This window comes from Argentina silus (genome assembly GCF_951799395.1).
Source record: "Argentina silus genome assembly, chromosome: 21".
Taxonomy (NCBI): Eukaryota; Metazoa; Chordata; class Actinopteri; order Argentiniformes; family Argentinidae; genus Argentina; species Argentina silus.
In genome coordinates this window covers 12,694,984-12,709,333 of record NC_139675.1, presented here as the reverse complement: position 1 = coordinate 12,709,333, position 14,350 = coordinate 12,694,984, and the positions used below count along the sequence as shown (strand labels likewise).

Here is a 14,350-nt window from a genome sequence, read left to right as displayed (position 1 = left end):
CCCCAAACAGCCTGAGCTTCAGGCCAGGGGCAGCGGCACGTTCAAAGAGCCGGCACAATGACTACTCCCTCTGCTGCTGCTGCCGCCGCGCTTCAAAGACCTACACCGCCACTCACATTCACCAGCAGGAGGGAGGGAGGGAGGGAGGGAGAAGAGGAAGGGAGGAGAGGAGGGAAGGAAGGAGGGAGGGAGGGAGGGGGGGGGGGGAGGGGGGGGGGAATGGGGAGGAGGGGAAAGAGAAGGAAAAGGGGGGTAGAGATAGAGATGAAGAGTGAGGGAGGACAGAGAGATGGAGATAGAGAGAGGGAGAAGATGGAGGAGAGAGTTCAACCTTCTACCCCTAATAGAAGAACCAGGACTTTCAGTAAAAGTTTAAAAAAAAAAAAAAGAGAAAAAAAAAGAGAAAAAGAAAGTGAAGGCTGCAGCCTCTCTCTCTCCCCTCTTCCTGCCTCCCCCCTCCCTCCCCCCTGTGTCACCTGGGGGCCCTTTCATCCAATGATAAGCATCTCCCAAGGAGGGGGGACGTTTTACAAGGTCGCACCCCCCCCCCTCACCCCCTAAACCTGCAGCGCCTCAAGGAGGAACCGGGGGATGGATGGAAGCAGAGGGAGGGAGGGTTGGATGGAGAGAGAGAGAGAGAGAGAGAGGGGGAGAGAGAGGGAGAAAGAAAGGAAGTCAAGAAGACATCACAAACCCAGGGAGGAGACTGGACCCCTATTACTGTTTCTGCAGCTGTCTAAAACCCTCAGCTCACAATAGAACCAGTGACTCAACCCAAACAAACACAACCAGAACACAACCAGAACCCCCCCCGCCCCAGTCTAAACAATAACAGCGCCGTAGGTGCATTCTCTCACACATTGTAAAACTGGCCGGAGACGTTTTTTTGTTTTTTTTCACAAATCAAAAGAGAGGACTGTGTGTGTGTGTGTATGTGTGTGTGTGTTGTGTTTTTTCCCGGAATTAACTCCAAGTTTGAGTGGGGGAAGGGGCTGGAGAGAATCCAGGATTGATAAGGTTGGTTGTTTTTTTTTGTTTTGTTTTTTAAAGAGAGAGCTGGAACGACAAGACCTAGAAACACCTGCATACTTTAGCGTTTGACATTCTGCTACTACACCTTCCCCCCCCCCCCCCCCCCCTCCCGCCCCCACCCCCCCCTCCACATCCCACCCCCCCCCAACCCCGGAAGTCCAGAAATGCTGAGAAGTTCTTTTTTTTTTTCTCTTCTCTCTCTTTACAGAGCTGGCTTTGTAGGAGAAGGAGCGCGAGAGAGTTAGAGAGAGAGAGGGAGGGGGGGGGGGAGGGAAAGACTGCGGGGGAGAGAACCATTTCCTCTTCTATTTCCTACCCACAGTAACATTAGCCGGGGTGTCGCTCTGATTTATGCTAAGGCTCGCCCCCCCCCCTCCTCCTCCACCTCCTCCTCCTCCTCCTCCTCCTCCCACCCCACCCCCCCCCTCTCTCTTTCTTTCTCTGAAGTATAGTTTTTTAAAAACGAGGAGAGCACACGGCGGTGAGCGAGAGCCTTCTCTCATCTCCTTCGAGCTGCTCAGAGCCAGACCCAGAGAGTCTGACGGTCCCCCTCCTATTCCATCCCAATTATCCCAGGTCACTAATAACGCAGTGTGTGTGTGTGTGTGATGGGGGGGGGGGGGGGTGTACCGGGGCTGTGCCGCTGTGGTCTGGAGGCAAGGCGCCAAATTGAAACGGCTCGAGAAATAGAGGGAGACGCTGAACCCTGCCTAATTGCAGCCGGAGAGTTGGTGCTCGGCTGGCTGCTCGAAAGAGAGAGAGAGATAGGGATGATGAGGGAGAGAGGGGAATGAGGGGCTGAGTGAGGAGAAAAGCGAGAGAGAGGGGCAGAGAGAGAGAGAGAGAGAGAGAGAGAAAGTGGGATGAGGGGCAGAGAGAGAGAGAGAGAGAGAGAGACCTCTCCAGCATCGGAGGGATTTTCTTTTCTCGCCCTCCTTTCCGCCCTCCTTCTCTTCCCCTCTTCATCCTCCTCGCTCATCAAAGTCTCTGACAGCTGACTTCTGCCTGCACACATCACAGGCCGGGCAGAGGGAGGGAGAGAGAGAGAGAGAGAGAGAGGGAAAGAGAAAGAGGGGGAAAGAGAAAGAGAGAGAGAAAGAGCAGCCGCCACAACCTCTGCTAGAACAGCAGTTTCTTTCATGCTGTGGAACCGAGGCATGTTTCTCAGAATGACCATACCGTACTTCACCACTCACTCTCTCTCTTTCTCTCTCTCTCTTCCTCCCTCTCTCCCACACTGTAATTCAGCCAGCACCCAACACAAACATAGAGCCTTCCACCACAGGCTCACACGCCACAAAGTCAACCGTTTTTAGGAGGCAAGTTACACAAAAAAATATGTTTTAGTTATTCTGACTTGCAACATTAATCTTGAGGAGAGGAACCCCCCCCCCCACCCCCACACCCACCCAAGAGAAGAAAACAGTGAGAACGCAAAAAAAACAAAAACCAAAAGGGCTAAAAATGGACACCTTCATTAATTTTGTTTATGTGAATAAAATATGGCCCTTTTTTTTAATTTTTTTTTAAGGGGGAAATTCACATTAGCCTTGGAGAGAACAGATAGATATCGGATTGCAGGAGGCAACAGTGGGACACGTTCATGAGAGTTGGACAGAGATGACTCACAGCAACTTAGAGTTTTTATGACTGTTTGTGACTCCTGGCCCACGCCAGCATAGATGAAAAGGCCACCTTTGTTAGAGCGTCTCCCCCCCCCCCTGTGTCTCTCTCCACCCTCCACCCCCACCCTGTGGGAGAAACGCACCCTGGCTGAAAAGTAAAGAGCCTTAAGGGCATGTGTGTGTCCCGACCAGATAACAATCTCAAAGGCTGTGATTCAGAGAGGGCTTAGTCAGACAAAAGCCTAAAAGGCAAGAGAGAGAGGGAGAGAGGGAGGGAGGGAGGTAGAGAGATAGAGAGGGAGAGAGGCAAAAAAAAGAAGAAGACGACTGAGGCGGGGAGATGGAACGAGTGAGTGTCAGAGGGAGACAGAGAGGGTGAGGAATGGAGGGATAAAATGGAAAAGGGCGGAAACCTTAATTCCACAATGTCAAAGTAATGGACTCCCAGGGAGATATTTTACTGCTGCTAAGTGGACCAGATGTGAGGTAGGTCCGCGGCTGACATCGTCAAGACAACAAAGACGATAAAGTCACACCGAAACAGAAACTCTTGAGTCATAGAAACCGCTCCACTCATTCCTCTGTCTTCAGAGACACATTTCCATCAGTAGCCAACTCTCAAATCGATATGCTCCAAGTAAAAAGTTACAATGAAGGTTACTGCTTTTTCTTGGCTTTGACTTCCACGGTCTTTTTGAAAAAAAACTAAAAAACATGAGAAACATTAAACGTTTCTACAACATAAGTACCGGTCCAAAATAACTCCCACTACACCCACCACACGTAACAAAGCAGATTTCTGTTAAACAATCCCAGAAATAAAAAAAACGAGGTAACTTAACACACACAAAAAAAGCGTGCCTGTTCAGAAAGAACGAATGCACACCATTACAAAAGAAAACCTTGTCAAGAAGAGAGAGAGAGAGAGAGAGGAGGCGGGCGAATGCAAAGAAACAGACAAATAAGTTAATTTAGGAGATGTTTTTCTGGCGTCTCTTCTCTCTCTCTCTCCGCGCTGCTCCCAACCTCAAATCCACGCTCTCTGGGATCTGCATAAATTGAGGGCTTTGGGACGAGTAGCGGTCTCCTCTTCCAGTATTATGCATATGAGTTTAAGGCTGTCACTGTGAATCAGCTGTGGTGTCCGTCCAGCTTCGGCTAGGCTCGGCTAATTATTGGATCAGAGATATAAAGTGCTTTTTTCTCTCTCTCTCTCTTCTCTCTCTCTCTGCTTTGAAAAGGCGGAAAGTGGCGGCGGGGCCATGAAAGAGTAAAAAAAAGTGGTCCAATTTGGGGGGGTTCAGAAGGAAGCATACTGGGGTCAGGAATCGATCAAGCAGAAAACCTTTGTCTGGGTTTTCGGGGGGGTGGGGGGGTGATTTGGTCATAAGAGCAGATTTGTCACATCTGCCCCTGTGAGGCTTTGCTGCTTTACTCTCGACGGAGAGAGAGCGGAATAACAGGATGCTTCCAGACTCCCCTCAGAGAGAGAAAGAGGGGGAGATGGGGGGGAGAGAGAGAGAGAGAAAGCACACTGGGTGAGGGAGGGAGTGAGTCATGACTCATGCACAGTCGGTATGGGACGGGGGGGGGGGGGGGGGGGGGAGGACGGGGGGCTCGGGGAGCAAAGGATCAACGAGAACTGATCCAAGCGTCCTTGAGCGTAAACACTGTCCTTTAAGTCACTTTCCGAAAATTGGCGACACTTTCGTAGAGGGCCCTAATTGCTTGCGTCAACAGCTGCTGATTGTGATCCCACCCACAACCTGTGCTTATGACTGCATACGTAGCTCTTATGAATGGGGTTTGTGGTAGGTACAGTAGAAGATTAGGTAAAACCCCAAAATACCGGAGTATTTATAACCAGAGCATCTCATTCAAATGTCAACAGAGAACAATCAGATGTGATGATATTCATGTGGTGTTGTGTAGTTTTGGCTGGCCTGATCAAACAGCCCTGCTCAGACAGATCGTCCTGGCAAAGCTGGTCTCCATTCACAGTGCTCTGGGGGAGGGAGAACACACACACACACACACACACACACACACACCTGCAGGCCATATGGGGCAAGGCTGGGAGAGATCATGACATCTGGGTCTACAATTGAACATCATCTGAATCAGAGCAGCCTCTTCCCCTCCTACTGCAGTCTAAACTAAAGACCTTGCAGCTGCCATGCCTCTAGTGAGGAGTCGTGGAAAACTCAGATGAAGTAGTGGAATACTGAATTCAAAAGGGAATGGGGAAATGTCCATTTTGGTGACGTAAACTCTTTAATTGTTCATTAATTCTAGAGTTATTTCGAGATGTATTCCTAATCAACGGGCTTCGGTTTCGAGTTCATGTTAGGAGAGGACTCAAGCCACGCACGGGGGGTGGAACCTTAACTCGAGATCCACACGCGTAACCTCCCGACATTTTGCGTAAATCTTGCATTCACGTCAATGGGGGAAACGCACGATGCGTGATGATTAGGCTTAAAAAACGCCTGTGGATCTCGAATTGGGATTCCATGCACAGGAGGATTAAGGCAGGGGGGATTGAAAGGGTCTTTTCACCTCCCAGACAAAGGGGTGGCGTAAGAGTGACCAGACCAACACGCCCACAAGTCTGCCTATTGTGTTGACCTCCTACACACACACACACACACACACAACACCTTTTGCGGATGCGTACGTTCGTATCAAGCAATTCAGCTTGTGGCTGCTGATGTCATGGATATGTAATGCACTGAGCAATTGACCTGGGGTCAAATACAAAATGTCAAAACCACAAATACTTGAGCTGCCCTGCTTGATTTCGTTCGTATTTTCCAATGAAAGAGTCCCCAAAAAACTCAAAACTCTGAAATCAAGCACTTCAAGGTCATTGACATGATGCATTTTATTTGATCGAACCCGGGTTTCGCTACACATCGAACCCAATGCGACACACACCCCTGGCCTTCTTGGTAACACCATTGACACGATGACCATGGTTGAGGTGGTGTTAAGGTGGACCCCCCCCACCCCCCCCCCTTTAGGATTAGTCTGTGAACACACACTGTCAGTCAACATTCAGGAAGGGACCAGATAATACTCGTGGAGAGAGAGGGAACAGGAGAGAGAGAGAGAGAGAGAGAGAGAGAGAGAGGGAACAGGAGAGAGAGAGAGAGAGAGGGAACAGGAGAGAGAGAGAGAGAGGGAACAGGAGAGAGAGAGAGAGAGAGGGAACAGGAGAGAGAGAGAGAGAGATAGAGAGAGAGAGGGAACAGGAGAGAGAGAGGGAACAGGAGAGAGAGAGAGAGAGAGAGAGAGAGGGGGATGTGTGTTTTCTTACCATTCGCTCAGATGTACGCCGTTTTCATTCTTTGGCCTGTACCTGCAGAAAATGGCATCTTTTAAAATATTTTTTTTCCTTTGGGGGAGGTTTCGGAACGGTACGTGAACACTAAACCGTCCGTCTACGGTCAATAGGCTATAGCTAGGACTGACAGACATATCTGTCATATATATATATATTCATATATTTATATTTATTATATATAATAGTGCGATATTGACACAGGGTCAGCAGAAAGACATGGAAAGAAAGCAGGGAGACAAATTGAGTGCAGAGCCCAGTGCAGTCAACTAGAATGGACAGACTAATCCCAAAGTAGGTGTGAGGAGGAGAGGAGAGGAGGGAGAGGAGAGGAGAGGAGAGGGGAGGGGAGGGGAGGGGAGACAGAGGGAAGGAGGAGTGGAGAGGCGAGGATGGAGGGATTGAGTACGTGGGAGAAGTGTGGTGAGGAGGCAGGAGGAGTGACACTGGTGACTGCATGGTGGGTTTTGAAAGCATATACTCGAGTGGGGGTCTATTTGGTCATGGAGTGTATGTGTGTGTGTGTGTGTGTGTGTGTGTACGCATGTATGCGTAGGAGGTGGATGGGAGTGAAATGTGTCGTACAGGAACCAGATGAGAAGTGGCCCCCATGGTCACAGTGGGGACCTGATCGTTTCCAGGGGAAGTGGCCAATAGCTTTTCCCTACGCTGTCACAGGCCTGGAAACACCACCTGGTAGTCATTATGTCAGCATTACAAGGGCCTTGGTAGGAGTGACCAGTCACAGCGTGTGTGTGTGTGTGTGTGTGTGTGTGTGTGTGTGTGTGTGTGCGCGTGTGTGTGCGTGAGCAGGAGTACGTGCCAGAGACAAACACACAGAGGACCATGTAGCAGTTTTAGTAAAGCCATCGAGAGAGAGAGAGAGCGAGAGAGAGAGAGAGAGAGAGAGAGAGAAAGAGAGAGAGAGCAAGCAAGGAGACGACCGAAGCGACACATCTAACGAGAAAGAGGAAGCGATAGAGGAGACAGGAGGAAAAAGAAGAGAGGAGAAGGAGAAGAAGAAGAGCGCTGGGGTTGTAGTTTACCTGCAGCCGGTTCCTGGATCTTCTCCCTCTTCCGCTTTTTCTTCTTTCCCTATAAAATATCCAGGGGAACGCTTAAAGTGTGGCTCCAGCACTCACCCTCACTAGACCACCCGTTTGTCCTGCTGCCTGCCTGCAGTGTCCACTCATCCCCCGCCGAGCAGCCTAACCGGCACCCCCCGCGCTCCGGGTCCCGCAGCCAATCACAATGCCACACGCTGAGAGGGACTGACCACCTGACTACCGGCCTATCGAGAGCTGCCGGTGTTTTTCATGGTTTTTCCATCGCACCTGGTTGGGAGTGTGTCCTCACATAAGCTATCCAAAATGGTGGGATGGTTTGTGAGGTGTTTTAGTGTGTTGGGAGTTGTTTGGACCCCCCGGTTGTTGACCCTTTGACCTCCAACCAGAGGTGGCAGCATCTAATCTGGCTATACTTCCCTCACCTGGCTTCTAGTGCGTGTGTTCTCTCACAAACTATCATGAACACGCCACGATTTCACGCAAAGAACTAGCAGCGCCACTGTATCCATCACAGTCAACATCAATGTACAGCACAACTAAGCGATGTAGCCTAGCATAGCCTAGCTTGTGTCTCAGCAATGTAGGAGAGCGTAGCCTAGCTTACGTCCTAGCCTGCGTCTAAGCAATGTAGGAGAGCATAGCCTAGCCTGTGTCTAAGCAATGAAGAAGAGCATAGCCTAGCCTGTGTCTAAGCAATGAAGAAGAGCATAGCCTAAGCCTGTGTAAGCAATGTAGGAGCATAGCCTAGCCTGCGTCCTAGCCTGATTTACAATGGAAAGCATCACTTTCCCCTCATGGTGAGCGGGTATGGTGAGCGTGTGTGTGGATGGATTTATAGTTTATACCGAATCTCCTGGTGTGTGTGTGTGTGGTTGGGGGGGAGGGGGTATAGGTATAGATAGCAGCTGACAGACATTCATTCTAGTGCGTCAAATATGAACAGCACTTTGGTTTCCTGCTGGAAGGACTGCTAATCCACTTATTCATGAACTAATCTGTGTTCTTCTGCTGTGACAGACAGAGAGAGAGGGGGAGAGAGAGAAAGAGCTGAGAGAGAGAGATGAGAGAGAGAGAGCTGAGAGAGAGCGAGAGATGAGAGAGAGAGAGAGAGAGAGAGAGAGAGAGAGCTGAGAGAGAGATGAGAGAGAGAGAGCTGAGAGAGAGAGGGAGAGAATGAAAGAGCTGAGAGAGAGGGACAGAGCAGAGAGAGAGAGAAAGCTGAGAGAGAGAGAGAAAGAGAGAGAAAGCTGAGAGAGAGCGTGGCCTATGACGGCGTGTCTATCTGCTCAGAGAAAGCGGTTTTCGTGGTCGCTCACTGCGGAACACTCTGCACTCTGTGTTGTGGAACTGTTGGGTGTTCTCCTCCCCTTTTCTCTGCACTACAGTCCTACATTTCTGGGTGAACAACAACAGAACCGGGCCCCGCTGCTTAACTGCTGTCCTGGTTCTCCGTACTACACTACGCTGGCCTATAACTCCAGTCCCTGCAGTTAAACAGTATTTTACTCAAGATTCATTGTCTACAGCATCTGTACTCTACGGCACGGTACTCTAGTCCCCTGTGGTGTGGCGTTTCCCCCAGCGAGGTGTGATGGCGGCGGGGCGGTGGAGGCAGAAGAGGAGGGGTGCTGGGGCTTCTCGGAGGGGAGGCAGATAGACACCGCCAAGCACCTCGGTGGTGGAGTGAGCGTGAGTGCTGGAGCCACACTTTTAACAAAGGCAGGCGCTTTCTCACTGTCTCTCACACACACACACACACACACACACACACACATCCAAACCGTACACACACACACACATCCAAACCGTACACACACACACATCCAAACCGTACACACACACATCCAAACAGTACACACGTACACACCGTACACACACACACACACACACACACACACACACGTACATGTTACAGGGCACATGTTGTTGTTTAGACGGTATCATCTAGAACCCTAATCTCCCTTGCCGGTCACTCAGAGTGGATCCACTACTGGCAGGGGTCAACAGTAGCAGTGTTTACATAACCAAAGCTTTCCTCGCTGATATGAAACATCAAAGACAGCCATAACCATTACTGGGCCACTCTACCCTCAGAAACATTCTATTAGCAGGCCTGATACCACAGCCCATTATAGTGATGATAATGGTAGGGAATTAGAGTACTATGAATTACACATCAGGCAGCAAAGCAAAGGGCTTCCAAAATTGGACACCATTAGCATAGCATAGAGCAAAGCTAGTGTGAATTAGCGTACTGTAGCTTTGTGGTTATGACTGAAATACAGTTTAGGTATTTCAAGGTATTACAGGTCCAGTATGTTGTTTTTAGCTTTTCAAAATAGGACTAAACGGCTGTGATACATCGGTAGCCATCAGGACTGAGATCACATGTTCAGTGAAGAGGGCTGTGTGAGTCCAAACAAAGTGGTTTTCTAAAAGATCTGGTGCGCGCAAAACTAGATGCTGGACCTTTAAAAGGCGTGCTATGCCTTTAAACAACGCTATGCCTTTAAACAACGCTATGCCTTTTATTGTGTGATAAACAAAGACTATAACCAGTGGTAGGAGGAGTCAAAAATCACATTTAACATCCTATTAGGAGGTCAGAGTTCACACATACAGGAACACACACACACACACAGACGCACACACACACGCACACGCACACACAAACACCTGCCAATCTGTTGTGTTGATACTTACATAATTGTCTCGGGCGGACCAACCGGGGTAGAGTTGCATGTGGAGCTGCCGTTCCTTGCGGGCTAATTCGTAATACTTAGCTTGCTCTTCCCGAGTTAAAGCGTGCCACTGTTTCAGTACGAGGGGAGAGATTAGAGAAAGAAAGAAAAAACTAAAAAACACAGCACACAGTCAATTACCGGCATGCACTTTCAAGTTTCCTCCAATGACACGCGTGCTAGTGTTTTTCCCCCTCCACCAAAAAAAATAATATTAAAAATCCTTTTCAACTTCTAAAACCAAACCGATCGGTGTAAGAAAAAAAGAGAGACAGAGAGAGAGAGAGAGAGAGAGAGAGAGAGAGGGAGGAAAGAAGTAACATGGTAACATGATGAAGAGATTAACATGTGCGGCAGCGAGAGAGAGAGAGAGAGAGAGAGAGAGAGAAAAAAAACTAACTGATTTCATATCAAAACACTGGTTCCAATTTGGCGGTGCTGTTGCTTCAAACTATGTCAGCGAGCAATTACCCTACACATGCCGCAAAACGAGCCTTTGCTGTGGTTGGCTGACTGAACCACTAGGGCTTTTCGTTAAGGCTTTAAACATGTTTTAGCGGTTCATCCCCCCCCCTCCCGCCGCCAATTCTCAAAAGGAACACATTTTGTCATTTGCAACCACCACCATTATCCAGTTTTTTTGAAAAGCCAATCTGATTAAATGTCTGTTTGTTCGTGAAGTCAGTCTGTCTCTGTGTGAGGTTCTAGTGGACGAGGAGCTGATAGGGTAAGGAGATGGCCAATAGGATTGGGCCTTGGTATAAAAGAGCGGTTTGTCAAATGCTCTGACCCAATCAGAGATGGGGGGGGGGGGGCGGTGAGGTGTTTAAAGTCTTAGCTTCCCAGACCCTCGAGGGTCAGTGCCCAATGGAGGGTCGCTTCCTGTCCCTCTTGGATCCCATCTAAAGATCAGACCTTGATTCGAATCATGATTTTGTCCATTTAATGATCCACAGCCGAATCCAATGGCCTTAGGATGGACAACAACAACAACAACAACAACAACAACAACATTTGAGAACCACCACTAGAAAAGGGGGTTGCGGTGTGCGATGTTTCTCTACCCAGGAATAAGTAGCCTAACGGTGGGGTGGAGAGGCTGCTGTACGTACCCTCCGTCCCAGGATCTGGTTGATGGCGGCGCTCTCCTTGAGCGTGCATTCGGCCACCACGTTGGCCCGCATCTCCTTCATGTACAGCATGAAGGCGTTTAGAGGCTTCTTGATGTGAGGTCTTTTGGGCTCCTGCTCCTTTCTCTGTTCGTGCTGAGGTTTCCTGGCGAAACAATTGCAGAGAAAAGGAAAGGGAGGGAGGTAAAGAAAACGACGACGAAGAAGGAGAAGAAAGAAGGGAATGGTGGTCATAAAATCCCCCCCCCCCCCCCCCAAAAAAAAAAAAAGGAAAAAGAAGAAAGGGAAGGAAGAGAGAGGGCGGCGGTGTGTGTGTGTGTGTGTGTGTGTGTGTGTGTGTGTGTGTGGGCGTGGGCGCTAGAGACTGTGGCGCTATGGCGACGCTATGGCCGGGAGTGTGAGAGCGGCGAAGGGTCTGGTTCCTCTCCACCAATGAGGTATCTGCGTGTAAGAGTTGCCAGGCCAGGAGCCATATCCAGCCTTTAATCATGTGCGGTGGTAGTACAGGCAGGGCCTCTCATGCAGACAGAGGGAGATTACTTCACCAGTAATGGCAACCAAACCTTTTCCACCCCCCCGGAGCAGCACGTTGGCAATCGCTTAGAAGAACCAAAAGTGCCAGAGTACAGCACAGGCACGCACACACACACACACACACACACACGCACACACACAGCTCCCACGCGAACGCACACACTCTCTCTCTCACAGCTCACACACACGCGTGCACACACACACACAGTCTATCCAGGAACGTGTACAAAGCAGTGATCTCTTAATAATCAAACTGGATTGATATCGTTATTTTCCTGGTGCTCGGACCACTTCATATTGTGTGTGTGTGTGTGCGCGCAGGTGTGTGTGTGTGTGTGTGTGTGTGTGTGTGCCTCCATCTGTGTGTAAGTATGTTGTGATGCCTGGGGCCAGATGAAGCGTGGGGTTTCTTATCAGAGGCCCTTGTAGCTTATCTCCTCACATGGAGGTAATGGGAGGGCAGGTTTGACTCATGTTTGCTTGGGCGCTACGCTACGCTACACTACAGCAGCGGTTGGGTGAACAAATACCTGGAAGTACTGTACACACATTCAATGTGCGGGGGGGGGGGGGGGGGGGTGGGGGTGAGGGTAGCACTGAGATGAGGGAGGTGTGTTTTTGGTCGGACTGTTTGTTGTGTGTGTGATCTGTGGAGTGGGTGAGCTGTGAGAGTGTGTGTATGTGTGTGAGCTGTGAGTGTGTTTGTGTGAGCTGTGGGAGAGTGTGTGTGTGTGTGTGTGTGTGTGTGAGCGATCAGCATGTAAGCAAGTGAGTGTGTGTTTGTGCGTGTGTGAGGGTGTGTATGTGAGCTGTGAGAGTGTGTGTGTGTGTGTGTCCCTGCGGAGGGCCACTGTTTGTGGGACTCACATGTGCATCAGGTCGTTGTCGTGCTGGGGCTCGTGTTTGACCTGGGGGTTGACGATAGCGGGGTGGGGGATCCCCGTGGCGTGGGGGCCTGGGGGGCCCGGGACCATGTGATGAGAGAACCTGTAACAAGGATGTTCATATTCCCTTTAACACACAATAAGAGGGAATGATTAGGGACAACACACCGGTAGACACACACACACACACACAATATTTACAGTACAAAGCCTATACACACACACACACGCACACAGTCTTAAGGTACATTCGATTTATTTCATGAATGTTCATCTCAGATAGATAGAGCATGAAGATGCTCATTGGTTGCCTCTGACTGACGTCGAAGTGAGTCAGAGGCCGTGTGTGTGTGTGTGTGTGTGTGTGTGTGTGTGTGTGTGTGTGTGTGTGTGCGCGTGTGTGTTTTTCCCACTGAGTCCCTCTTCCTCTCTCAGGAGTTCCATTAGTACTGCCTGGGGACCAGCTAATGGAGTGCTGATTCAATTTACCTCACAGCACTGGAGACGGTAAACTCAGAAGGGGACACACACACACACACGTTCTCGCACACACATACACGCACCCGTTTTTTCCAGTACAAACTAAATTACATTAATTCAACGAATACATTCTGTAATAGCCAAAGTAGTGTATTGTCGTCCATTTGTAGCAAAGACACACGGGCGGTCATATGGGCGGTATGCCTTCTGCTTTCTAAAACAATACAGGTGCCCCATATTCGGAGGGGGGGGGGGTTGTGTTGTGTGTCTGTACTGTATATTTGGGGGGGGGGGGGGGGGTTTAGAAGCACAGGAGGGAAACATCTGGGTTCCAATCCTCCTCCCCTGCTTGATCTCTTCACATCTGGCTTCACTCACCATGTGCCCAAAACACTGTCTATACCAGCACTGTGCTGACAGCTCCCAATCAGAGAGGGGGGGAGGGGAGGGGGGAGAGAGAGAGAGAGGAGAGGGGGAGGAAGGAGAGAGAGAGAGGGGAAGAAAGAGAGAGAGAGTGAGGGATGGGAGTGCTTCCAGGGAGTTTGAGAGAAGCTAAGTAGACAGAGGAGTATGCAGGGGCACGTTCAGGCTGTGTGTTAGACATGTGCTGGGCACAGGGAGAGCTGGCGTGGTGAAAAGAACCACAGCAGAGAACCAGGCCTGGGGAGACTGACTCCTCTCTGCGTGCTTGTGGGACAGGGCCTTGTGTGTGTGTGTGTGTGTGTGTGTGTGTGTGTGTGTGTGTGGAGGGCATAGAGAACTTACCATCCCAGTGGTGGGGTGATCTGTCCTACTCCTCCAGGAGAGAGAGAGTAGAAGTTGGTCATGTCTGGACCTGGGTGATGTCTGGGCATACCTGGACAGAAGGATGGACACAATGTTACATTCCTGGTCATCTGTCAAAACATCGCACCATGGCTACTATAAGATGTGTGTGTGTGTGTCTTTGTGCTCTTTCAAAGACGATTAAAATAACACACAATGTCTTTTTAAAGGGATGTTCCACCCAATCATTATTTTTCCCTGGTTTGGTTGTGCCCATGGCTGTAGATGATAAACCCAGATAGGTTTTTTTTGCTACATATTTTGACAGAATCCTCCTCTGGATGCTTTGTCTGCGTTCGATTTTTTTAAAAGTCACTTTAGTAATCCACTTTATTTATTATTTTGTTACCATGACAATGAGAAGCAATAACATAGCGTAACAAAGTTACTTTACATATATATAAAATAAAAAAATAAAAATAATAATATTCACAGAGGGATTCTGTCATAATATGAGTTGGATTGGGAGGTTCTGCAAGGGGTTTCAGACATATTTCCAGAATGAATGGAGCCCAAAATATGACTATTCGGTATCTAAGGAAACAACATATGTGATACAACCAAGGTCAGGGGTCAAATCAGGAAAACAATGGTTTTTTTGGGGGGGTGGAACATCCCTTTAAATCATCTGAAGCATGGAGCATGAACCGCACATGACAAGGACATCCGTACTATGCTGTGTTGACATT

The 14,350-nt window shown here is 49.4% G+C and overlaps 1 protein-coding gene across 1 annotated transcript in view; it reads right to left on the bottom strand.

Moving 5' to 3' along the window:
- The window catches only part of lef1 (lymphoid enhancer-binding factor 1), a 46,359-nt gene that overhangs the window by 3,861 nt on the left and 28,148 nt on the right, over positions 1-14,350 (bottom strand). The window contains exons 5-10 of the mRNA XM_083693046.1: positions 13,602-13,692; positions 12,340-12,459; positions 10,921-11,083; positions 9,771-9,878; positions 7,047-7,095; positions 5,977-6,018 (exon numbers count right to left, since the gene is read on the bottom strand). Coding sequence (XP_083549172.1) covers positions 5,984-6,018; positions 7,047-7,095; positions 9,771-9,878; positions 10,921-11,083; positions 12,340-12,459; positions 13,602-13,692 — 566 coding nt within the window. The 3' untranslated portion in view covers positions 5,977-5,983. The remainder of the gene's footprint in view (positions 1-5,976; positions 6,019-7,046; positions 7,096-9,770; positions 9,879-10,920; positions 11,084-12,339; positions 12,460-13,601; positions 13,693-14,350) is intronic.